The 24,074-nt window shown below is 39.4% G+C and overlaps 1 protein-coding gene across 1 annotated transcript in view; it reads left to right on the top strand.

Moving 5' to 3' along the window:
• The first annotated feature begins 7,067 nt into the window (after positions 1-7,067).
• Ddx1 (DEAD (Asp-Glu-Ala-Asp) box helicase 1) overlaps positions 7,068-24,074 on the top strand; it is a 29,750-nt gene continuing 12,743 nt past the window's right edge. Inside the window, exons 1-14 of the mRNA XM_013013691.1 lie at positions 7,068-7,140; positions 9,932-9,983; positions 10,239-10,302; positions 10,973-11,002; positions 11,544-11,640; positions 13,282-13,329; positions 17,103-17,186; positions 17,362-17,445; positions 17,918-17,994; positions 18,682-18,754; positions 19,875-19,951; positions 20,061-20,175; positions 21,241-21,379; positions 23,631-23,691. Of these exons, the coding sequence (XP_012869145.1) occupies positions 7,125-7,140; positions 9,932-9,983; positions 10,239-10,302; positions 10,973-11,002; positions 11,544-11,640; positions 13,282-13,329; positions 17,103-17,186; positions 17,362-17,445; positions 17,918-17,994; positions 18,682-18,754; positions 19,875-19,951; positions 20,061-20,175; positions 21,241-21,379; positions 23,631-23,691 (1,017 nt within the window). The 5' untranslated portion in view covers positions 7,068-7,124. The remainder of the gene's footprint in view (positions 7,141-9,931; positions 9,984-10,238; positions 10,303-10,972; positions 11,003-11,543; positions 11,641-13,281; positions 13,330-17,102; positions 17,187-17,361; positions 17,446-17,917; positions 17,995-18,681; positions 18,755-19,874; positions 19,952-20,060; positions 20,176-21,240; positions 21,380-23,630; positions 23,692-24,074) is intronic.

The following is a 24,074-nucleotide window of genomic DNA, read 5'->3' as shown; positions in this document are numbered from 1 at the left end:
CCTTATTATGGCCAATGGACCATTGGCAAAGTTATCACTTCCTGTCCTTACAATGTTATGCTTTGCTTTGTTCAAAGAGAAGAATGTCTCCACCAGAATGGTGAGTAGAGACCATTTGGTCCCTTTGGGATCTTCATTTCTCTGAACCAACTGGCAAAGAAGGGGCTTACTACTCCAGTTGGCATAATTGATCCTGGATACAAATGGATAATTGGTTTGCTACTCAGCAATGGAGGCGAGGAAGAATAACTCTGGAATGCAGGTTTCCCCTCAAAATTGACCTGACTTTTGTTACTATCTCAATTAATAGAGTGAAGAGGAAATAATACTGCTTGGGTTTTTGAAGTTTTCACATAAACGCCATTGCCTTTGAGATACTCGACTTCAGAATACAAATACCACGCTGTGTAAAAACCCAGGCCATGTGAGATGCCATGAATGCTAAATTAGCCACAGAAGGGGCTCATCAACATGAATATCAGGTGCAACAAGTAAACCACCAGATCTTCTAAAGACTCCAGCCCCAGCCTTTGAGTTACTCAATAGCTGGGAATTATGGAACAGCTAGAAGCCATGCTGAATGCTCTGTATCCACAGAATCTATGAATTTAAAAAATAAAGAATTATTAAACCATGATATTTTCAGGGAATTTATTGTGCAGCCATGGAAACTGGAACATCACACTACAGAACTACTTGAAGCAGCACTTGTTAGATTCCACTCTTTTTTTTAAATAAGTTTTTTATTGTAAAAATACTGTACAGAGGGGTTACAGTTACATGAGCAAGGTAATGAGTCCATTTCCTATCGAGCATTGTTACCTCCTCCTTCATTTCCCCGTATCATCCCATCCCTCCCACCTCCTCAACTACACCCCACCCCCACCCACACCCCCACCTTAATTGTAAAGTTTGTTTTTCGACATAGCCTCTTGTACATCTCATTGTTGCAATGGGTCCACCTGTATCCCTATTTAAACATTTTGTTTTTTCCCTTCCCCTCCCCAAATTATACCAACATCAAATACAGTGAAAACAGGGGTTATACCATGGGGGAAGGTTAAATCCCATTCTTACCATTGCAACCGTATGCACTGGATACTGTGTATTTCTGTATTCAAATGTATTGTCTCCAGGCATTTCAAGAAATTATTTACCATCTTGTGTGTGTGTGTGCTATATATATATATATATAGAGAGAGAGAGAGAGAGAGAGAGACAGAGACAGAGAGAGACAGAGAGAGAGACAGAGAGAGAGACAGAGGGGGCACTTAGGCATTGTGCCTTTGTGTTAGTATCCTCTTTTGGTCTCACTGTATGTGAGTATCTAGGATTCTGTATAATTTATTATATCCCAGTGCATTTTAGCTCTACCTTCTGCATATCAGAGGGAATATACTCTATTTCTCTCTCTGAACTTGGCTTACTTCACTTAACATGATTTGTTCTAATTCCATCCATTTCCTTGCAAATAACATTATTTTAGTCTTTCTAATGACTGTGTAAAATTCCATTGTGTAGAGGTACCACATTTTTTGGATCCACTCATCTATTGCAGCACATCAGGGCTGTTTCTATATCTTGGCTATTATGAATAGTGCAGCAATGAACATGGATGTACTTTATCATGTCATGGATCATGTCTTTATTATAACCTGGCTCATATATATATATATATATATATATATATAATATTTCTGGTTGTGGGGCCTCTGGGCACTGTCCCTCAGCTCTTCAGTTCAAGGCTAGCACTCTACCACTTGAGCCACAGCGCCACTTCTGGCTTTTTCTGCTTATGTGGTGCTGAGGAATTGAACCCAGGGCCTCATGCATATGAGGCACACACTCTACCACTAATCCACATTCCCAGCCCCTGTATTTGTTTTTTTTGAGGAACCTTCAGGATTCTCTCTGTCCAGAGCCATTGTACTGGTTCACATTCCCATCAACAGTGCAGTAGGGCTCCTTCCCCACTCCCCCCTTCCATGCCAACATTGGTTGTTTTTCAAATTCACAATGTTGGCCAATCTAACTGGGGTGAGATGGAATCTCGGAGTTGTTTTGATTTGCATTTCCTTTATGGCTAGGGATGATGAGCATTTCCTCATGTGTTTCTTCACCATTCTTACCTCTTCTTCTGAGAAGTCTCTCCTTAACTCCCTTGCCTATTTAATGATTGGTTTATTAGTTTGGGGAAGGGCTAGTTTCTTGAGCTCCTTGTAAATGTATATTAGGCCTTTGTCTGCTATTTTGCTGGTAAAGATTTTTTTCCCAGTTTGTTGGCTGTCTTTCTAGTTTAGTAACTATGTCCTTAGCTGTGCAGAAACTTTTTATTTTGATGTAGTCCCAGTTGTCAACTCTCTCTCCTATCTGTTGTGCCTCTGGGACTCTTGTCAAGAATTGTCTACCTATACTTATAAATTCTAATATTGGAGATAAGAGTCTTAATAGACTTTCCTGCCTGGGATGGCTTTGAACCATGATCCTCAAATCTCATCCTCCTGTGTAGCTAGGATTACCAGCATGGGCCACCAGCACCACATGACCATCCTTTTTATTGCTCCTCTTTGGGGGTCAAAGGGTTAAATTCAGAGCCTCACACTTGCTAGGCAGGCACTGCACCACTGAGATGCACCTCCAGCCCTGTTTGTGCTTGTTACTTTTGAGGTAGGGTTTTGCTTTTTACCCAAAGCATGCCTGAATTACAATCCTCCTATTTAGATTTTCCACTGTTTCCGGAAGGATAGCTGAATACCACCAAGTCTAGCTTTCCTCTCTTGAGAAAGAGTCTCTCAAACTCTTCTGAACAGGCTGACCAGGAGCCATGATCCTACAAATCTCAGTTTCCCCTGCCCCACGGTGCCCAGCTCTGGGCTGAGACAGTCTCTTGGGAACTTTTCTGTCCTGGCTAGCCTTGAACTGCAATCCTCCCCCTCAGCCTCTCACATGGCTAAGATGAAAGGACTGAGCCACAGTCCCCTAGCACATCTCCTTTCTAATATAGCACATTGTCTTGTTTCAAGCTGCTAAGGAGTCATAAGCTTCATTCATAAGAAAGCCTGTGTGATCAGTGTGACAGAGAGAAAGCAAACGCTGTGGATAAGGAGTGTGAGTAGGAGGCTGGGGAGCAAGTCTGCGCTGGGTACGGTGTAAAATGGCTCTGTGCTTCAAGTGATACAGCTTGGGGATCCTGGCAGATTCTGGACTGCTATATTCACAGTATTTGTTAGGCCCACTGCTGTTCTTAAACACACACTACCTCCAGGCCATGTTCTCTTTCTAAGACTTCAAATGTAGCACCATTTCTCCAAGTCACCAGCATTGCTCACAGGGGCTGATGTGAGTGCCCAAAATGGCAGGCATGGGTCAGAGAGCCGCGGTCACGCCTGCCAGCCAGCCAGCACTCACACATCAATCATGTCCCTGCCTGGCTTGCTTATAATGAGAGCAACAGTTGGTGGAGATCTCTTCTTCTGCTTTACAGTCCCTCGGAAGCTCCTCCAGGCTGCTCTTTGTCTTCTTCCTTCCATATATCTGCAGGGAAGGACTTCGTGGCCACTTCTTCGGGGGATGCAGAGCTATAGATCTCTGAATTTATGTCTGGTCGTCAGGTTCCCCCTCTGATTTCTGCACCATAAGGTGAAAGCCAGGGCAGTGAGAATGATGTTGCATTCTAAGAGATCTGGACCAGCTTTGGACAGATTATTCTGATAAAAAAAAACAACGTAACATTCAATGATTGTTGCACAGCTCAGAGGCTATGAGAAATCCAAGGGGAGGAAACAAAGAGGATGTCTACATATGAGCCCCCTCACTCCCAAATTGCTATCAAAAGTCAGGTAAACTGTGAATGGCAGGGAAAGCTAAACCAACAAATTGAACTTCAAGAACGGCTAGCCTAGAAACAGTAAGATGTATCCCAGAGGATGCTACATGAACATAACACTTCCTGAAATGGAGGGGCTACTGTTTGCTACATGAACACGAGAGGGGATCTTTTAGGTAGCCAGTCTCTAAGTTGGCCCTGAGGATCCTTGACTGCCTCTCATGTCTCTGTGTGTGTAAAGGCACCTCCACACCGAATGGTCCTGTGTGGCTAATAAGAGACTGCAGTGGTACTGTGGTACTGCTGCACCACTTCAGTGGCTATGTAATAAAATGTACTTTTCATGCCGTTTTGTTCCCTTGGATTGCTTGCTTTGGAAAGGAAGGGGGTGAGGCAAGGCTCCAACTGATGTATTTGGCACATACAATGTCAGTGTTAACACTGAAGAGCCCAGCAAGAAGTGCAGGCGAAGATCTGTGGCTCCTGTTAACTGATGGCCCTACTGTGTGTGTGTGTGTGGTTTGCCTTTAAAAGACGATGCTCCAGCTGGAGCTAAACCTTAGAAAGATTGGAATACCCACCAGCAGCTTCACTACCACTGTAGGAGGGATCAGAAAGCTGCCCGGCTAAGCAGCTCCTCAATATTTATTTCACAGAACTTGGGTATTGTTTTAAGTTACTAGATTTGAGATTTGTTTCATTAGCAATACTTACCCAGTGGGGGATAGGAAGTCAGATCAATTCTGACTTTGTTAGAAAAGTCAAAGAAAGATACGTGTGTGTGTGTGTGTGTGTGTGTGCATGCGCGCACGTGCACCATTACTAGTGCTTGAACTCAGGACCTAATGAATGTTCATTTGTTTTTTTTTTTTCATTTGTGGCTGATGCTCTACAACTCAAACCACTCCTTCCTTTCTGGCTTTTTGCTGGTTAACTGAAGATAAGAGTTTCACAGACATTTCTGCATGGGCTGGCTTCAAACTCAATAATCAGATCTTAGCCTCCTGAATAGCTAGGATTAGGGATAGGAGCCACCAGCACCCAGCTAAGAGGTGTTTGTTTTAATCTCATGTAAGAAATTTTAAATTATGGCTGGTGCTGAAGGCTAGAATCCTAGCTGTTCAAAGGGCTGAGGGCTGGAGTATCAGGGTTGGAAGCCAGTCTGGGCAGAAAAGTCCCCAAGATTACATTACTAGTGAACCAGCAAAATGCCAGGCTAACGCTGTAACTCAAGTGGTAGAGCACCAGCCAGGAGCAAGAAAAGCTGAGCAAGAGTACCACTCACAGGAGAGAAATATTCTCAGACTTCCCAGCCCAGAAGAGATGCCAGCTGAATGCAATTGAATGAGTGACCCTAGGAATGCCCACAGGTGCAGAAGAACTGGCCAGTTGAGTCTTGAATAACCTCTTTGGCATCTAAATAACTGGTTGTATCAAGCCACCAGTACATTTTAGCTGGTTGTTATATTGAATATATAACCAAAACTCATAAGGGAAAGCTATTCCAGTGAAAGTGAACACTGAAGAATATACATAGTAGCATGAGACAATCTGGATTGCTGGAAAGTAAAATGTATGGAAGAGAGTAGCAGGTGATAGATGAGTCAGCAGGAAGCTGGACATGGAGGATCTGACACATGCCATTACAAGGAGGATAAGTTTGAAAGCCAGAACAAAAAAGGGACAGGGCTTTTAGATGCAAGGTCTGATCAATGTGGGGTTCAAGATCCACAATAGGCACTTCTGAGTCCTTTGCTCTCCCATCGCATAGATCTGAGGACACATATAATGGGCAGCATTAGGAGGAGAGAAGATTGCTGTCACATTTGCAGAATGATCACTGGGGTTTGCTTCTGAACTATAAGGTAGGACTAGGAGGTATGTAATAAAGATACTGTTTTTGTACTCAAGCTTTTTTATCTGTGTTATGTATGTATGCACATAGGTACGTACATATGTATGTATATCTATCTATCTATCTATCTTTCTATCTAGTGTTACCGTGGTTTGAATTCAGGTCAAATTAATGTGTGTGTGTGTGTGTGTGTGTGTGTGTGTGTGTGTGCATTTGTGCATGCACAAGTCCTGGGTCTGAGCTCAGGGTCTCATGCTTTTGTTCAGGTTTTGCCCACAGCATCAACATCTTTTGTACTGAAGTAACTTCTCTTTTTTGCTGCTTCCTTCCACTTGGTAGCTAAATCTTCAAGAATGAGGCAGCTTGCTTTAAGTGTTTGCAGGAGATAGGAATAGAAGCTAGGGAGGCAGTTGATGTTAACAAAGAGCAAAGCAGACAACTTGCTTTGCTTTCTATTTCCTGCATTCTCTATATTCACATTCTTTCTTGTACATGGTACATTTCATTTTTTTTTACTGTGAAGCAATGGCTATTTAATAATCATTTTGGTGGTGCTTTCTCTACTCAGGCCAAATGTCTTCCTTGGAGCCACTATAGTTGTTTCTTGCTCTTTTCCAGATCATTTGAACTTATTCTCTCAATAATTCATTACACAAGTGTTTCATCTCCTTTCTATTCTGTCCTTCATAGCATCAGGTTGGACATCAAGCAAGAGAACATTTAAAGTAGCTTAATTCAGTGAGGCATTTTCAAGCCTTAAGTTGTCTAGTTGTGGACAGACCTGGGCTGTTAACTCTCCATCTTCATGAAGAACCTACTCTCCTATGTTTTGTTACAATAGCCTTAGTGTGAACCTTTTATCTTCCTGGATCATTGCGGACTTTCCAGGAATTGTGTCAATATTTCAGAAGGAAGAAACTTCATCCTGGTCAAAATTTTACCTTTCTCAACAAAATCAGTCAGCAAACCCTGTGGGTATCAGGCACTCCTTAGTCTTGGTTCTATGGGCAATGAATTCAGTATTTTCTCTCCAAGTCAGTCAGAGGCCACAAGGTTCTGTTTATCAGTGTGAAGCTGGGGAACTGAGTCAGGCAGCTGTTTTATAGTCTATGGTTGGACACTACTGATCAAAGATCTGCTTTATTAACAGGAAAAAAGATAATCCCCACAGCATGATCTAAATAAATGGCAATTTAAGGACTTGCTAGCAGGGTGTTGGCTTCTTATGGAAGGTAATGCTCTGATGCTCTGGGTCTGAGCTGTCCAGTCAGGATAAACCAAATGTAGAGCAGTCAGGGCGGATCTTTACTTCCCTCGGAACCATTCTCTTGGGGCCGAGTTCCTGCCCGGACTACGAACGCCGCAGGCCCGGGGCCGGAAGTGCGCGGTGCCCTTTCCCTTAGGCAGGGAGGGAGCGGGTGGCCCCGCGGAGGACCGGCGACGATGGCGGCCTTCTCCGGTGCGTAGGTGGACGCTGGGGGGTGGTGTGGGCGGCTCGCTGCGCGCCGGGCCCCGGGGCGGCTGCCGAGGGGCGCTGGCGGCGGCGGCGTGGGGCCCCGCGCTGCAGGGTCCGGGGCGGCCTCGTAGGAGGCGGCGCGGCCGGGTCCCGCCCGGCCTTCCCGGCCCCGCCGGCCCGCCCGTCTGTCCTCACGCCGCTTGGTCCAGATTCGCGGCCGCAACGAGGCGGCGGCGGCGGGCGGTGCGGCGGACGCCGGGCCTCCTGCAGAGCCGCCGACGTGGCCGGGCCCGCGGCCCCCGGGAGCCTGGTTCACATCCTCCGCCCGGTCAGGGCGTGGGAACGGCGGAGGGGGCGACTTAGGGTCATCTCGCCTGTCCGGTTGTTGCTGTTTTTAAGACCCTTCCAAGCACAAAGGTCTCAAGCACAAACCTTTCTGTTCGTTGTTGAGCTCCGCTAGGTCAGTATACAGTGAGACGTTGGCGCTGTAGGGAAAGCTTGTGTCCCCCTCGCGTCCACGTTCGCCCTCAGTATCACTTTTTAAATTAGTTGTGAATTTATTTGGCGTGGGTTACCCTCTTATTTCCAAACGGGATTTGGCGGAAGGTTAATCCAATCCAGATGGCGGCCGTCGTTTTTCTGTCTTGCTCTGGCCTGTTCCTTTATGCATCTACTTTTACAAAGATCCAGTTGGTATTCAATGTATGAAATAGGAGCCAGATGCCAGTAGCCCACACCTGTAGTCCTAGCTACTCTGGAGGCTGAGACCTGAGGATCATGGTTGGAAGCCAATTCCGGCAGGAAAGTTCATGAAAGTCTTCAGTTAAGCCAGCCAAAAGCCAGAAGTGGAAATGTGGCTTAAATGGTTGAGTGCCAGCCTTGAGGGAAAAAAACTAAGGGACACAGTTCAAGCCCCAGGACTAGCACAAATGTGTAAAGATAGAGATGATATATGAATGATAGGTTTATATAACAGGAAATACATGAAATTAGACATACTTTTTTTGTTTTGACCTGTTAAAATGACTTAAATGTTAACAATGTGTTTTTCAGTTTTCTCCAGTAAGAATAGTAGAAATTCATAATCTCCAGTCTCATTAGAATAGTTCTGACTGTTAAGTGTCTTGATAGTAAAAGTCTGGAGAAAATCTACTCAAAGTGGTTGCTGTTTTTCTTTTCCCAACTCTTAGGGAAGACAGTATTAAACCTAAGAGTTTTAGAGTAGTTCCAGGCTGATATGTAGGTGCACATCTTTGGGAATCATACACAGATTTTTGGGAATGTTGGGATAAAAGGCTGGAAGAAAAACCAGGTGCCAGTGGGTCATGCCTGTATTGCTAGCTACTTAGGAGACTGAGATCTGAGGATCATTGTTTGAAGCCAGCCCTGGCAAAGTCCATGAAACTCTGATCTCCAAATAACTAGCAAAAAGCTGAAAATAGAGATGGGACTTAACTGTTAGAGTGGTAGACTTGAGTGAAAAAACTAAGGGAGAATGCTCAGGCTCTGAGTTTAAGCCCCAGTACACACACCAGAAAAGGACTGGAAGAGTCTGTGATAGGATAAAAATAAAGATAAAAAGAATTGAAGAACATAATAGTCCTATTTTTCCCCTTAACCGTTAGAAGCATGATTTCAAAGAAAACCTGCACAGCACATGACCATAATAGGACAGGAAATTAGCTGGAATTTGCTGAAAGGAATCTTGTTTTCTGCTTGTATGTTATCAGTCTCAGCTAAAGTATCAGGACACTTTAAATGGGGTAATTCTTAGAAAGATCTCTCTGGCTATACAAATTTAGAGCATGATAAACAGATTATCCTGAGGGAGATTTAGTTAGAAAAACTTCTTTTTTTTTTAATTTGGAAAATGGTGGTTCTCCACCCGATACAAAGGAAAAACTACTTTTGTAAAGGTTATAGTCATATTGTGGATTTGCTTTTTCACAAACGAACAAGAATTACAGAATTTCAGAGTTGATTATCTCTAGGGCTTGGATATTTTAATGGTACTCATTTGTTAACAGGGATATATACTTTTATAATGAAGTTATAGGTTGGATCTATAAATGTAGACTGAAGATAAGGATGACTTCTCATCTTGAAGGGAATTTTAATCTAGTTAACTACTGGAAGTATAATTACCCTCTGTTTTATTTGAGAAATGATACAGTAACAAAATCTAGTCAGGAATAACCCATTGTATTCATTTAAAACTATCCTTAATGTAGAGTTATTTAAATACATGAACATTTAAGAGCTGATCTTTGACATCTCTTAATTGCTTAAGTTTTCACTACCAGCTCCTTCATTTAACCAGAATTATGATTATGGCTGCCAATTTTCTCAGATTCTTCTCATATTCTTAAGAGTTCAATTGTCAAGATATGCCACATAATCCCTAAAAGAATAGAGATTCTGGCTAGAACCCTAATTCCATAAGGCTTTTTAGTGGCCCAGTAGTTAGTTGGTAAACAAATACTGATGGCTTCTCTGTGGTAAGATACAACTGTATACAATACAAATTACATTATTCTCTAATCTTTCTGTAGCCCTACAAGTTTGGTAATTTAAGCCCCATAATGTAGGGCAAACAAATTTATGGACTTGCCTAAGATCTCTTGATAGGAATTGAGAGCTTAGAGACAAGCCTCTTTTCCAAAACTTAATACTGTTACAGTAGTGCCACACAGGGTAGGTCCAATAGAAAAGCCGTGTGAAAGTCATCTTAAGAGCAGGATGGTTTATAGTAAGCTTAATATAAATGTTTTGTAAAATTTCTATTTATTTTCAGAGATGGGTGTTATGCCTGAGATTGCTCAAGCAGTGGAAGAAATGGACTGGCTGTAAGTACACAGAACTTAAGTGATATTCTATAACTTGAGTGGTGATTTAATGAAAAAACATTTTTTAGTGGGATAAATGAAACTCAGTTTTTCTGGTGATTCTTTAGATGATGGAATGCTTTCTTTGAACTTCGTTTCTAGGCGGAAAAACACTAGTTTATTTTCCAAATGAAGATCTCTTTTAGGTTTATAATATAATGATTTAATCAGCTTGTGGCTTTTTTTACTAAAATTTTCTCAATGCAATTCTTTCAGTCTTCCAACTGATATCCAGGCCGAATCTATCCCATTAATCCTAGGAGGAGGTGATGTGTTGATGGTATGTTTGTATTGACTGAGGTGGCTGGGAGCTGGGATGGTGTGTATGGTCTACTGTAAGAACACCCGTACAATTAAAAATGGTGTTTTTGCCAGAATAATTTTTAAACTCACCAACATTTATGAGATAGTGAATAGGAGTGCAGGATATGACCCTGGAATAGTTTAGGTAGATAGTAGCATAAAATAACTATATCTGGGTAGGAGAGAGTAACTTTTGATAAAATCGCAAACAGTTTGGGGCCCTTCTCGAATCTCATTAAAAAGTTTGGGAAATTGTTTGTAGTGGGGGTATGCAGTAGATGTGTTGCATGGTTAGAATTATGTTTTTGTGAACGCTAATTTGGTAGCAGATTATAGTAGCTCTATGAGTTAGATATTATTTGGATAGATATTAATTGATCAGATACTGTTTGGATACTCTGAGAATTAAATTATGAGGGCTTCCATTTGACTGCTGGAAAAAGGGAAGGGAAAGCAGATCTTAAATGGTTTGAGAGAAATGACGTGATTGGCAAGGGTCAAGGGTGACTGAGGAAGTCTGGGTAATCCTGAGGCACTGTGAAAATAAAGGTAGCTATTGGTCACATGTAACAGATTTTTACATGGTATGCTGATTTGATATCTTGCATTGATAATTTATAAGCTCTAAAAATTTCCCTCTTATTCAGGCTGCAGAAACAGGAAGTGGAAAAACTGGTGTAAGTAGTACATTTAAATTTGGTTAAGCACTGAATTTTAAGGAGTTTTTCAACACTAGCTTTTATTTTGGATTAGTTAGTAAGACAGTCACCTCCAAATGTAATATACATCACACACATACATATATTCTTGTGGCTAGCAAATTATAAAGCCCTACAAAAGAACAAAAATAAGAACATAATTATAAATGGGTCCTGGAGGAAGAGTTACAATATCTTTAGTGTTTATACTCACTTCAGAATGTTAATGGATTGGTCTTTTTATAAAGAGATCACAGAATGTTAATCTACTGTAGTTTATACTAGAAAAACAGTTTATCAGACTGGATAATATTTTTCCTCTTAGGCTCATTCTGCAGGTCCTCATTTATTAAGGCCCTCAGCTGGCTTATATTTCCTTTTTCTGTCAACTCTTGGTTATCTTAGTGATGTTTTGGGTTTTGGGGCAGCAATCTGAAATACATGTAATTATTTAATGTGCATACGTAATTTCAGTTTATGTCGGTTATGATCTAATATAGAAAACGTATTTCTCTGATAGGCTTTCAGTATTCCAGTTATCCAGATAGTTTATGAAACTCTGAAAGACCAACAAGAAGGTAAAAAAGGAAAAACAACAATTAAAACTGGAGCTTCAGGTAAGTTTTATACATTGATACTTCCTTTTGTATAAATCAGTTATTCTCTATGTAGCATTTAGAAATGTGACATTTAAGTGGGGTTGTCTTGTTTTGTTTTTTTAAAAAACAATTTCTGCACTGTGCTACTGGACTTAGGTACCCTGGAAACCAAATATGCAAAATGTCATTTAGAGCCTAAAATATAGGTAGTGCTACTGTTGAGAAAATACTGCATTTTGGAAAATACATTTAGTTGTCTTTGCATTTTTATTAACTTTTCATACATAATATTAAAGATGAATTGGCATATTTCGCAAAGGAAGTATTAGGGAAGGATTTTATGAATAATTTATGTAGAAAAACTCTTGATGGTGAGAAACATAGCTGCACACTGGTAAAAGAGGCAAACCTTTTCCTTTAGGATGGGAATTGAGGAGTGGAGTCTAGGAAGTTAAAATGTAAAATGTGAAGTCATTGTTTTATTTTTAGCCCTGTTTATACAGTGGTTGGTTTTCTCTAGGTTTCTCAGCCTGTCAATACCATAAATGACCTTTTCTTAATTTCCTCATCTTTAAATGAGGTTATTTGTTAGATGTTTTCTCAAGTTTATTTTATTCTTTAACCTTTTTAAGTTTTAACAAAATTGCTCAGTATTTTGACATTACTTTTCTCATGATACAAAGCAGGATAGTGACCAAACAGCAAGCATAAGTAGAGTCATTCAGCATGTCGACATTTTTCTTTTCAATTTGCAAGAGTGTCATAGTTCATAGAATTCGTAAATGAATTCTGAAACAATAGTATTAGACTAAACTACGAATAGTTTCAGAACTTGTAACGACCATATGCTATCATTATGAGAGACACAGGAGGATAACCAGAGGGTGATGGTCCAGTGAGACAGACATTTATTTAAAAGGTGAGGATGATTGTGATACCACTGAACAGAGCTGGAGCAAATAGTGGTTTTACACAGCAGGGCCAGAGCAGATGGAAATAATCTAGGTGATTATTAGCTTAAGTTCTTGCTAAAGTCTAGATTAAGCCAGCAATAGGAGATCTCCTCAAGAAAAATACTTCTCTTTTGTGCAAAGTGTTTAAGCAGATAATGATGTCTGTTGATCAGAAATGATTTTAGAAGGGTTTCTGCTTTAGTCAAGAAGTTGTGTACAATTGTTTGATTATTCACAGCCTATTAAGATGAATCAGGAAAGGAAAACATCAATCTTTATGAAGAGTGGCAGAGGGGTGGGGAGGAGGAAATATGTAACTTTTGAATGTAACAGTGAATTAAGATAAAGGACTTAGTGTTGTCCAGTTCTTTCCCAATGATTAAAGTCAACTGGCTTACTTACTTAGACTTCATTTTTTTATTACTGACCTAGAAGTAGGGCAAAGATCCATGTCCTCCAGTGCCAATGTCACAAAGCAGTAGAAGAAATTGGTGGTTGTCCTTGTAGGCCAGTGATTAGTACCCTTGAGAGCTTTAGACTTGCCTTTAGTGAAAGTAGTTCGTTTCATTTTATATCCCAAATACTGTATAAAACCTTATTAATCTAGAGGAATTAAGGCATCATAAAATATGTTTATAGAGCATTTTAGTTTTATGTTTGTATGTAACTTTTTTTGGTAACTTTTTAAAAATCTTAATATATTTAGTGCTCAACAAATGGCAGATGAACCCATATGATAGAGGGTCTGCTTTTGGTAAGTATATGGATTTTATTCACTCATTTATAATTCATAAACTTTTTTCTTGAAAAACAGGTGCAAATACTAAGAAAATTAGGGGAAAATATGGCATTTTAGTTTGTCAAATGCTAGAATACAGCCACTGTAGTTCAACAGTATAGTGCAGAAATAAGAAGAGATGTGGAAAATAGTGGAGATAAATTCAGGATACATGAGAAATGAATATGCAGGGAAAAATAGCATTTTAGTGGAGAAAAAGGAATAATTTATTCAAGAAAAGTGTTGGCACAATTGATGATCCATCTGGAGCAATATAAAATTGACTTCAGTCCCATTATGATTAGAAATAAATTTCACATAAACTTAAGATTTAAATTATATACGTGTGTGTGCATGTACATGCATGCATATATAAGTGTATAAAACTTTAAGTTGAGAAAAATCACTTATACAATTTGGTAAGATACAAACTTTCCTAAACCAAGTAGGAAACTCCAAAATTGTAAAAGAGAAGATAGATCTATTTGTTTTTATTTTTATGATTTTAGATTTAGTTTTATAATTTTAGTTTTAGTTTTATAATTAGTTTTATAATTATTTTAGTTTTATAATTATTGACATTAAGTGTCCAAATTAATGGTATTTAATGGTGATATTTCCATAGGTGCATATGTTATATATGATTGTGTCCATCCCTTTATTCTTCTTTTAACTGTCCCTTCTCCTCCTGGCATATTTGGGATTTTGGGTGGTGATAGAATTTTTGTTTTGAGACAGTCTCAATATGTAGCTCAAGTTGTCCTTGAATTTATAATCCTGTGCCTCATAGCGTCTAGCTGATAAAGGTATATTTGCATATTTGCAAAAATAGCATTAAAATTATTCCTTTATTTGTTTTTGGTGGCACTAAGGTTTGGACTCAGGGCTTGCACTTATTTAGCAGAGCTCTACCCACACCTTTAGTCATTTCCCCCTTTTTTTTAAAAAAAACTTTCTTGTAAAGATGTTGTACAGAGAGGTTACAGTTACATCAGTAAGGTAATGACTACATTTCTTGTTGGGCATTTGAATAGAGTCTTTGCCTGGGCTAGCCTGGACTGAAATTCTATTTATTCTTCCCACATAGCTGGGATGACAGATACATGCCACTGAGTTGAGCTTTTTGTTGGTTGATTTAGAGGGTCTTGTGAATTTTTCCCCCAGGCTGGCTTCAGACAACAGTTCTGTTTTCAGTCTCTTGGGTAACTAGGATTACCAATGTGAGCTGTCATGCCTTGCTATAAGGATTCTTTATGTAAATAGCAGATAATAGTCTAGTAAGAAGGAAATAATAAAATAGGTAAAGGTATTAACAGGCAGTTGAGAGAGAAGAAATTAATAGTCACTAACTATGCAAGGATCATACAGATAGTAGGAAATGAACATTAAAGTGCTCACGATGACAGAGGATCATGCCTGTAATCCCAGCTACTCAGGAGGCCTAGATCTGAGGATTATGATTCAAAGCCAGTTTTACAGACAGATTCTTGAGGCTCTTATCTCTAACCATCAAAAAACAAGAAGTGGACTGTGGCTTATTGTGGTAGAGTGCCATTTGTGAATGAACAAGCCGAATTAGAGTGCAAACCCCCAGAACCAGCATACATATACAATTAATAACTGTAAAGCTAGGCTCTGGTGGCTCATGCCTGTAATCCTAGATACTGAGGAGGCTGAGATCTGAGGATTGTGGTTCAAAGCCAAGCCCAGGCAGGAAAGTCTGTGAAACTCTTGTCTCCAATAAACTACTCAGAAGAAGCCGCAGGTGGCACTGTGGCTTAAGAGAGGCTTAGGGACAGAGTACAGGACCTGAGTTCAAGCTCAAGCTCCAGGACTGGCAAAAAAGAAAAGAAAGAAAAAAACTCAGAAAAAAAAAGTTAAAGTGAGAACATGACTTAGATCAAGATACATGGTGCCCTAAATAAATGGACATATTAAATTGTAACTCTTGTACAGCCATTCAGAGTAATTTAAAATATGAATTAGTAGTCCTAAGTAGTATAAAAAAGATATTAAGAGATTTTCTCTAGATCCCTCTGATTAGAACAAATATGAAGTGTGCTCCACTTAGAATTTTCTTGAAAGCAGTTTGACTTACCTACTAAAATTTTAAAAATTCATTGCGTAGGATCTAGCTCATTAGAATAAAAACAGCTGTACAAAGTTATGTACAAGCTGGGAAGGTGGCTCAGTGGTAGAGTGCTTGCCTTACATGCTCAAGGCCCTGGGTTCGATTCCTCAGCACCACATAAACAGAAAAAAAAGCCGGAAGTGGCGCTGTGGCACAAGTGGTAGAGTGCTAGCCTTGAGCTGAAGAGCTGAGGGACAGTGCCCAGGCCCAGAGTTCAGGCCCCACGACTGGACCCAAAAAAAAAAAAGTTGTATGTACAAGGCATTTTGTTGCACCAGCACTTGTAATGAAGAAATCAATACAAATAAGTTTTATTGATCAGAGGGTGATTTAACTAACATTAGAACTGTTATATAACCATCATGAAGAATGAGTAAGGACTAGAGTTGTGGAAATGTCACCAGGTGTTGATGAGTGAGAAAAGTATTCATGTGAATGTAAGGTCAGCCCTACTTGCACTAATAACCCCAAACAAAATCTGCTATTCTGTACCATAAGATATCTAATTTATATAAAAGCTTAGTTTGTATATATGCAGGAAGACTTTTGAATATAAGAATTTTAAGGATTCATCTCTGCTAGTGAACTGTTTTAAAAGTGTTTTATGTAAGTCATTTCCACAAGCCCATGCTTTTTCTTCTGATACTTGAATGACTTCATCTTAGTTAGACAAGTGAACATGTGCGATGAGGTGTTAATTTGAAGGTGCTATATCCAGGTGCTGAATATGAGGTGCAGATGTGAACTAGGGCAGTAGTTAGGTTTATTTCTAGTGCAGACATCACAGTGACCCACTGGCTTATTAGTATAATTCAGTATTAGCAAATAATAGGTATATGTTAGTTGATGTGCTTTCTCCTACTTTGCCATTATGATTTCTGGATCTGTGAATTGGGAACAAGCCAAAATAGTTCCTATAACATTTTAGTATAGTGGTCATTCAAGCTTTAAGTATAAAGTCAACAATGGGAACAGTAATGAACAGGTACGGTGCTGTCCTTGGTACCAGTTTCTTTGAACAGCCTAGAGAATGGCTGTCTAAACACATTCATGTTGGTGGGGCAGCTACTACTAGAACAAGTCAGGTTAGGGGCTACGTTGGTTCTTTCTGGATTTGATACAGTAAAACTTTGTCCTTGTTAACAGATATCAATATAGAACTTTTGTTTGTATATGTGTGTATTCCTGTCCTGGGCTTGAATTTAAGGTCTGGGCACTGTTCCTGAGTTTTTGTGCTTAAGGCTAGTGCTCTTCTACCATTTGAGCCGCAGCTCCACTTTGCAGCTTTTTGCATAGTTAATTGGAGATAAGAATCTCAGACTTTCCTGCTTAGGCTAGCTTCAAACTATGATCCTTAGATCTCAGTCTCCTGAACAGTTTAGGATTATAGGTATGACCCACTGGTGCCTGGCCTAGCCCTCAACGTTTTTAAGGACAGCTGGGATGAATAAGGGCAATGATTTTTAAGGACAGTACTGTTGTCACTCAGGAATCAGCAAGCCTCAAATTCTAGAACATTGTAATAGCAGATTTGTTTTCAGAGTGAATTGTATTTATTTCAGAGTATGTGACTTAAAACTTGTACTGGCATGATTTGTCTGCTTTTTCTCAAATCCAGCAATTGGGTCGGATGGTCTTTGTTGTCAAAGCAGAGAAGTAAAGGAATGGCATGGGTGCAGAGCTACCAAAGGATTAATGAAAGGTATGGAATGACATTTATAAAAACTTTAGAGACTATCTGTGTATGAACATACCTTAAATACCTAGAGTACTTATGTTCATTATTTGGTACATACAAATGATAATTCAGAAGCTGCATGGTATATGAATCATATGTATAAAATATGTAAAACTTAAAGAGTATTTTGCCCCTACAGGGAAGCACTACTATGAAGTGTCCTGTCACGACCAAGGTTTGTGCAGAGTTGGGTGGTCTACCATGCAGGCCTCTTTAGACCTAGGTAAGTGTTTTCGAAGTAACTGAATTGATGTGTATTTGTGGAATGTTAACGTTTTATTAGCTTGGAAAACATAAACTTTATGTTTTAGAGACAGAGAAATAATATTTATTAGTACTTTTGCCCTGTTCCAAGAAAGATTATAAGTAACTTATTAAAACACAAATATGTATTTGAACATTATGAAAGTAGGGAGAATAAGGTTTAAGAATATGAAGTCAGGGTAAGGTAGCATTAGTTCCAGATAGCATCTTAGAGATATGTCAGAGTATTGTGATTTTCCTTCTGGATTTCTTAGAGGCCATAGCAAAGAGGTAGGCTGTGTAGTGTCCCTAGTGTTGCTGATCTCCCTCAGCTGAAAATGCTTTGGATGTTTCAGAATTTAGAGACTTACCTATGGTTTCTTAAAATCACTTCTTTTACATGGCTTGTAACTTTCTATGTATGCCTACTACATAAACTCTTTTAAATCTAGGTACTGACAAATTTGGATTTGGATTTGGTGGAACAGGAAAGAAATCCCATAATAAACAGTTCGATAATTACGGAGAGGTAAGCCATGATGTTACCTGATTTAAATTGCGTTAGTAAGTTTTCTCACTTAATCACTTATGACATGACTGAGGGTATAGAAATGATTCTTTAAAAAAATAGATTTTCTGTATGTTTTTCTTACAGTAATTAGACTGTTCTAAAGTTGAACTTTAGAACAGAAATATTAGAGAAGAATATAAATACGTAGGAGTTATAGTATTTCTTTCATGCTACCTATTAGCCCTTCAAAAATTAACATTTTCTATTGTACTGTCCTTCTTTATGCCCATTCTCATTTTGCCTTTGGCTCTTGTATGTATATTATTCTCCTTAATTTGATCATGTCAACTGTATTATTAGTTCTTCAGGTAAACCTCATCCCATGGTAATCCTCAAAAACCTGTCAGATGCACCTGCTATTATATATACTGTTGCATGCATTCAGTGACTTTTTTGACACCTATGTTGCCAATTAAGAAAATTTATTTTGAGGAGTTGGAGGATCAGTAGATAGAGTGCTGGCCAGTGAGCAAAAGCATCAGTACAGAGTTCAAGTCCTAGTCTTGGTCCTAAAAAAAAAAAACAGAAAAGAAAATCAATTTTGAAATACTAGCTCCTGCTTTTATTCTTGATAATATATTTGAACATTGACTTCATTTAAGATTCTGCTTCCTATTAAACATACATTACTTTCTGGATTTCTAGGAATTCACTATGCATGATACCATTGGATGTTATCTAGATATAGATAAAGGACAAGTCAAGTTTTCCAAAAATGGTAAGCTCTGTGTGAATCCTGTCAGCTAAATGCTGTTTAGTATTTGTGATTTTTTTAAAGATTTCACCCTTTGTCCCTCTTGCCTTTCATTTGAACATACATTTATTGAGTATTTGCTTTGTGCCATGTATACTGATAAGTGCTGAAGGCAGAAAAGAGAATGTGCAGGAAGAATTTCTCTGTGAGGCTCTCATTACTGATGGGGAGTGGCAGACATGCAAATCCCATGTTAGGTGGTGGTAAGTTTGTGAAGGAGAGTGTATGGTAACAGCAGCCTGAGAATGCATGCTTTTTGATAAGATGGTCAGAAAAGGCTTTGCTGATGACATTGAATAGAAGTCAGAGTGGGATGGTGGGCTGTGTGGATATTTTGGAAGAGCATTTCAGGCAGAGGGAACAGTAAATACGAGCATCTTGAGGTAGAAGCATGGTTGAGGTTCCTGAGTCACAGTGAGGAGGCCCAGGCTTCTGAGACAGAAACTATCTGGGATCTAGGTTCCTCTTGCTAGAAATCCGCTTGCTGTGGATTACCCAGTAGAGGAGGATGAGGAGAACCAGGAACACGTAAGGTCACGTGATCTAGATGAAGAAAGCATCTCTAGGAGAAGCAAGCAGTTTGTGTCCAATGCTGCTGCTAGATCTAGTCTAGAAACATGAGGAGCGAGAATTAACTGCTGGATTTGGCAAGTAGACAATATCAGCCTACCTGTGATTGTTTTGGTAATGGGTGAAGATTGCTAATTGAGTCAAATCAATAGGCAGTGGAATGAAAGGAAGTGAACATATTAAAAATGGAGAGAGAAGGCAAATGGAAAGTAAGTGAAAGGAAAGGGGCTCAGGGAGGCTTTCAGAGTCTCTAATTGGGGGTGTGTTTGCTGTGCAGTGGGCAGTGGCAGTGACCTTGTAGACCAGGGGAAATTACAATAGACGGGTGAAAGGGGGCAGTTTGAAGATGTAAAGTAAAAAATCAAAGCCTGGTCCTATCCTAGGTGGCACGGTTTATCCATGGGTGCAGAGGGAAAGTATGATCTGAGCTCAGGTGCGTTGGCAGGTTGGTGCTGAGTGTGTGGAAGTCCTTCTCTGTTGTTTCAGTTTCTCTGGTGGTGTTTGTTTCTTTAAGGAAAAGATCTTGGTCTGGCATTTGAAGTACCAGCACACATGAAAAATCAAGCTCTCTTTCCTGCCTGTGTTTTGAAGGTAATTAAAATTCTAGGTAGAAATTCATATGTTCATCAGCTGCATTTGCATTACCTTCTATGGAGCAGTTTGCTACTAGGTTAACATTTTTTTCTCCTTTATTTGCTAGAATGCTGAACTAAAATTTAACTTTGGGGAAGAAGAATTTAAGTTTCCACCTAAAGATGGCTTTGTTGCTCTTTCCAAGGCACCCGATAGTTATGTTGTCAAGTCACAGCACACAGGTTTGTACCTGAGAGGATACAGGTTTCTATAATGGGATGTTAGAGAAAATTCCAGTGAATAGGTTTTCTCAGAGAGAATTCAGTTTATCTCCCTTTCTGACTTAGTTACACGTTTTTAACAGATCAGAGTTGTAAATGAACCCATAAAGTCCACACACATCCAAGTTGTAACTGAACCATGAAGTACAGTTTCAGAGCTTAATTCTGAACTCTGTTTGCTTTCAGCTTAGCCGTTTAGAGCACCTCAGCCTTGCTGGTAATGGTATCTGATTCATGTGCACTGGTACTTTTAAGCTTCTTCAGTGCTTTACAGGGAAGTTTTTATTCTAAACAACAACCTTATGAAACAGTGCATTCTCCTTTGTACAGATGATGAGCCTGAGGAATAGGAAATTGAAGTAACCAAAATCACAGAAAAAAAAAATGATAGAACTGAATGTAAATTGAAGCAGTCTAATGTGAAAGTTTATATCTCCCCCTTTGGATTTCCTGGTATATGTTTAAAGTAAACTCTGGTTTGTTTACCCAAACAAATGGGTCATTTTAATAGACATAACAGTCAGTTACATTTATTGCAAAAGTAGGCTTAAAGAAAAATAGTTTGGGGCTGAGAAAGTGGCTCAATGGTAGAGTGCTTGCCTTGCATCCATGAGGCCCTGGGTTCGATTCCTCAGCACCACATAAGCAGAAAAAGCAGGAAGTGGCGCTGTGGCTCAAGTGGTAGAGTGCTAGCCTTGAGCTGAAGAGCTGAAGGAAAGCGCCCAGGCCCAGAGTTCCGGCCCCAAGACTGACCAAAAAAAGAAATATAGTTTGTTTTAGGAATTTTGGCCTTATTTTGTTTGACTGTCTTCCATACTTATTTCCCTCCTTACTGGGGAATTGAAACCAGAAACTCAAGCATGCTAGGCAAGTGCCCCACCATTCAAGTTGCATTCTTAGCCCTGTCTCCTGTACTTTTTGACAGTTGTTATTTAAAACTTTGACATATTCAAACTCATATTTTATAGACAGTGGTGTTTTTAGGTGTGACATAAATGTGTTGTAATCTTTTTTTTTTCTCCTAAGGTAATGCACAAGTGACACAAACCAAGTTTCTTCCCAATGCTCCAAAAGCTCTCATTGTTGAACCCTCCCGGGAATTAGCTGAACAAACTTTGAATAATGTTAAACAGTTTAAGAAGTATATTGATAATCCTAAGTTAAGGTAGGTCCTTCTTTGTGCTCAGATGCCTTTTTGTCATTAGGTTTAAAGTGGTTTAGAAGAACAGTACAAAAGAAAAGAAATATTTATTGTATATACATAATACACATGCATCAGTAAACAAATATGATTAACTTTTATATGTAGTATCACTGTTTCCTTTATAAAACTTAAAACGAATTCCTTTGTAAGTGGTATTTTTGTTATTTTTTTAGGCAAAACCAAATTGTGATTTTTTTCCTGTCTTACAGAAAAAGTCATGGTGGGGTAGATGAATGAATAGAGGAAAAGAGGAGAATGCAGTTCTAAAATTCAATGTATATACTATGAAATTAGGAAAATTGAGGTGATGGATAGGGTTAGAGGGATGGAGGAGAATGATGAAAGGGGTGAGATTTTACTCATAACCTAATATGATGAGTTGTAACCCCTTTGTACAAGTACTTAAAGATAAATATTTTTTTTTTTTTTGTCAGTTGTGGGCCTTGAACTCTGGGCCTGGGCACTGTCCCTCAGCTCTTCAGCTCAAGGCAAGTGCTCTACCACTTGAGCCACAGTGCCACTTCTGGTTTTCTGGTGGTTTATTGGATACAAGAGACTTTCCTGTCTGGACTGGCTTTGAATTGTGATCCTCAGATCTCAGCATCCTGAGTAGCTAGTATTACAGGCGTGAGCCACCGGCGCTCTGCGATAAATATAGTTTTTAAAAGTCATGGTTAGTCAAACAGTAAAATATTTTTGATGGTAACTTGATGTTTAATGTTTTTAGGAATTACTGAGCTATTTTTCAAAGCAACTCAACTGTGCCATTTTTGTTCTTCCTAGCAATGTATGAGGAGGGCTCTCTGTAGCCTCACTCACACATGCTCCCTGTTGTTGCGGGCGTTGCCCTCCCCGAGGTGTGACTTGGATTACTGTCATCCTTAATAACAATGAACATCTGTTCTCATTCTGGTCATCTATTGTTTATCTTAGGAGAAATGTTTTAATCTTTTGTCCATTTTATTATTTTTATTTTTTGGTTTTTTTTGTTTTGTTTTTTTGGGGGGTCCGACTGTGGGGCCTGAACTCTGGGCCTGGACGCTGTTCCTCAGCTCTTCAGCTCAAGGCTAGCGCTCTACCATTAGAGCCACAGTGCCACTTCTGGCTTTTTTCTTTTTGCTTATGTGGTGCTGAGGGATCGAACCCACAGCCTCATGCATGCAAGGCAAGCGCTCTACCACTGAGACACCTTCCCAGCCCCATCTTTTGTCCATTTTAAAATTGGGTTGACTTCTCTTATCCTTGAGTTCTAACAGTTCTTAATAGATTTTGAGGCATATTTTTCTGTATATTAGATTTTTGTCTGAAAGTATTCTATTTTATGATCTTGTATTTTTACTCTCTTAGTATCTCTAAACTTAATTTTCAAGAATTCTAAATTTATTTTGTCACTGTGTTTTGGAATTGTATAGTGCTTAAAATAAGGTTATGAAAATCTCTACCATTTTTTGTGAGTTTTATAACACCTTTCAGTTTTGTTCAGTTCCATGTAGAGATAATTTTTATGTTTGGTGTAAAGAAAGGGTCTGAGTGTAGACTTTTGCATATATGTATACGTGTATATGTATACATTAGTCCCAGCCCCACTTGTTGAAATGAGAAAAATTCAAAAATAAAAGATTACTTTGAAATTAAGTCTTATTTTTATCTTCAGTTTCTAGTGTCCTTTCTTGAAGTCAACCATTTTATGTAGACTTTATTCTTTTTTTTTTGGTCTTGGGGCTTCAACTCTGGGCTTAGGTGCTGTCCCTGAGCTCTACCACTTGAACAACAATGCCACTTCTGGTTTCCTGATGGTTAATTGGAGATAAGACTCTCATGGACTTTCCTGCCTGGTCTGGTTTTGAATTGCGATCCTCAGATCTCAGATCCTGAGTAGTTAGGATTATAGGTGTAGGCCACTGGCACCCAGTATAGACTTTATTCTTTTAGAATTTTTTTTACATATACAACTATATATCTTTAAAGACAAATTGAAATTTTGTTTTAGAAGAGCTTGAATTATCCGAATATAGAAGGATACGTAAATGACCAATCATTTTGTGTACACTTAAGTGTTCACATTTTTTTAAATTACTACATGCCAGCTTGTTCCTGGCTTTGCTTCTGACGTTGGAAGTATTTACTATATAATTTCCCAGAATAGATAGGATCTAGCAGTGTAAAAACAGACTTTAATGTCTTTCTGCATTATCATTTTGACTTATTTCAGGGAGCTTCTGATAATTGGAGGTGTTGCAGCACGGGATCAACTCTCTGTTTTAGATAATGGGGTAAGTTGTACTTTCATTTTTTGGGTCCGGTCGTGGGGCCTGAACTCTGGGCCTGGGCGCTGTCCCTCAGCTCTTCAGCTGAAGGCTAGCGTTCTACCACTTGAGCCACAGCACCACTTCTGACTTTTTTCTTTTTGCTTATGTGGTGCTGAGGAATTGAACCCACGGCCTCAGGCATGTAAGGCAAGCGCTCTACCACTGAACCACCTTCCCAGCCCTAAATTGTACTTTTAATGCTTAAAAACTTCTTAGAAACTGATATGGTCATGCTTATAATTCTAGCATTTGAGTGATGGTATAGGGTTACAAATTTGAGACCAGCAGGATCAGTGAGACCTCTTTTTCAAAGGAATTGTCTTCCCTCCTGCATCCCTCCGCCCTGC

Source organism: Dipodomys ordii, unplaced genomic scaffold, assembly GCF_000151885.1.
Source record: "Dipodomys ordii isolate 6190 unplaced genomic scaffold, Dord_2.0 Scaffold20, whole genome shotgun sequence".
Taxonomy (NCBI): Eukaryota; Metazoa; Chordata; class Mammalia; order Rodentia; family Heteromyidae; genus Dipodomys; species Dipodomys ordii.
The sequence above is the reverse complement of the archived record's forward strand: the minus strand, read 5'-3'. Positions and strand labels throughout refer to the sequence as shown.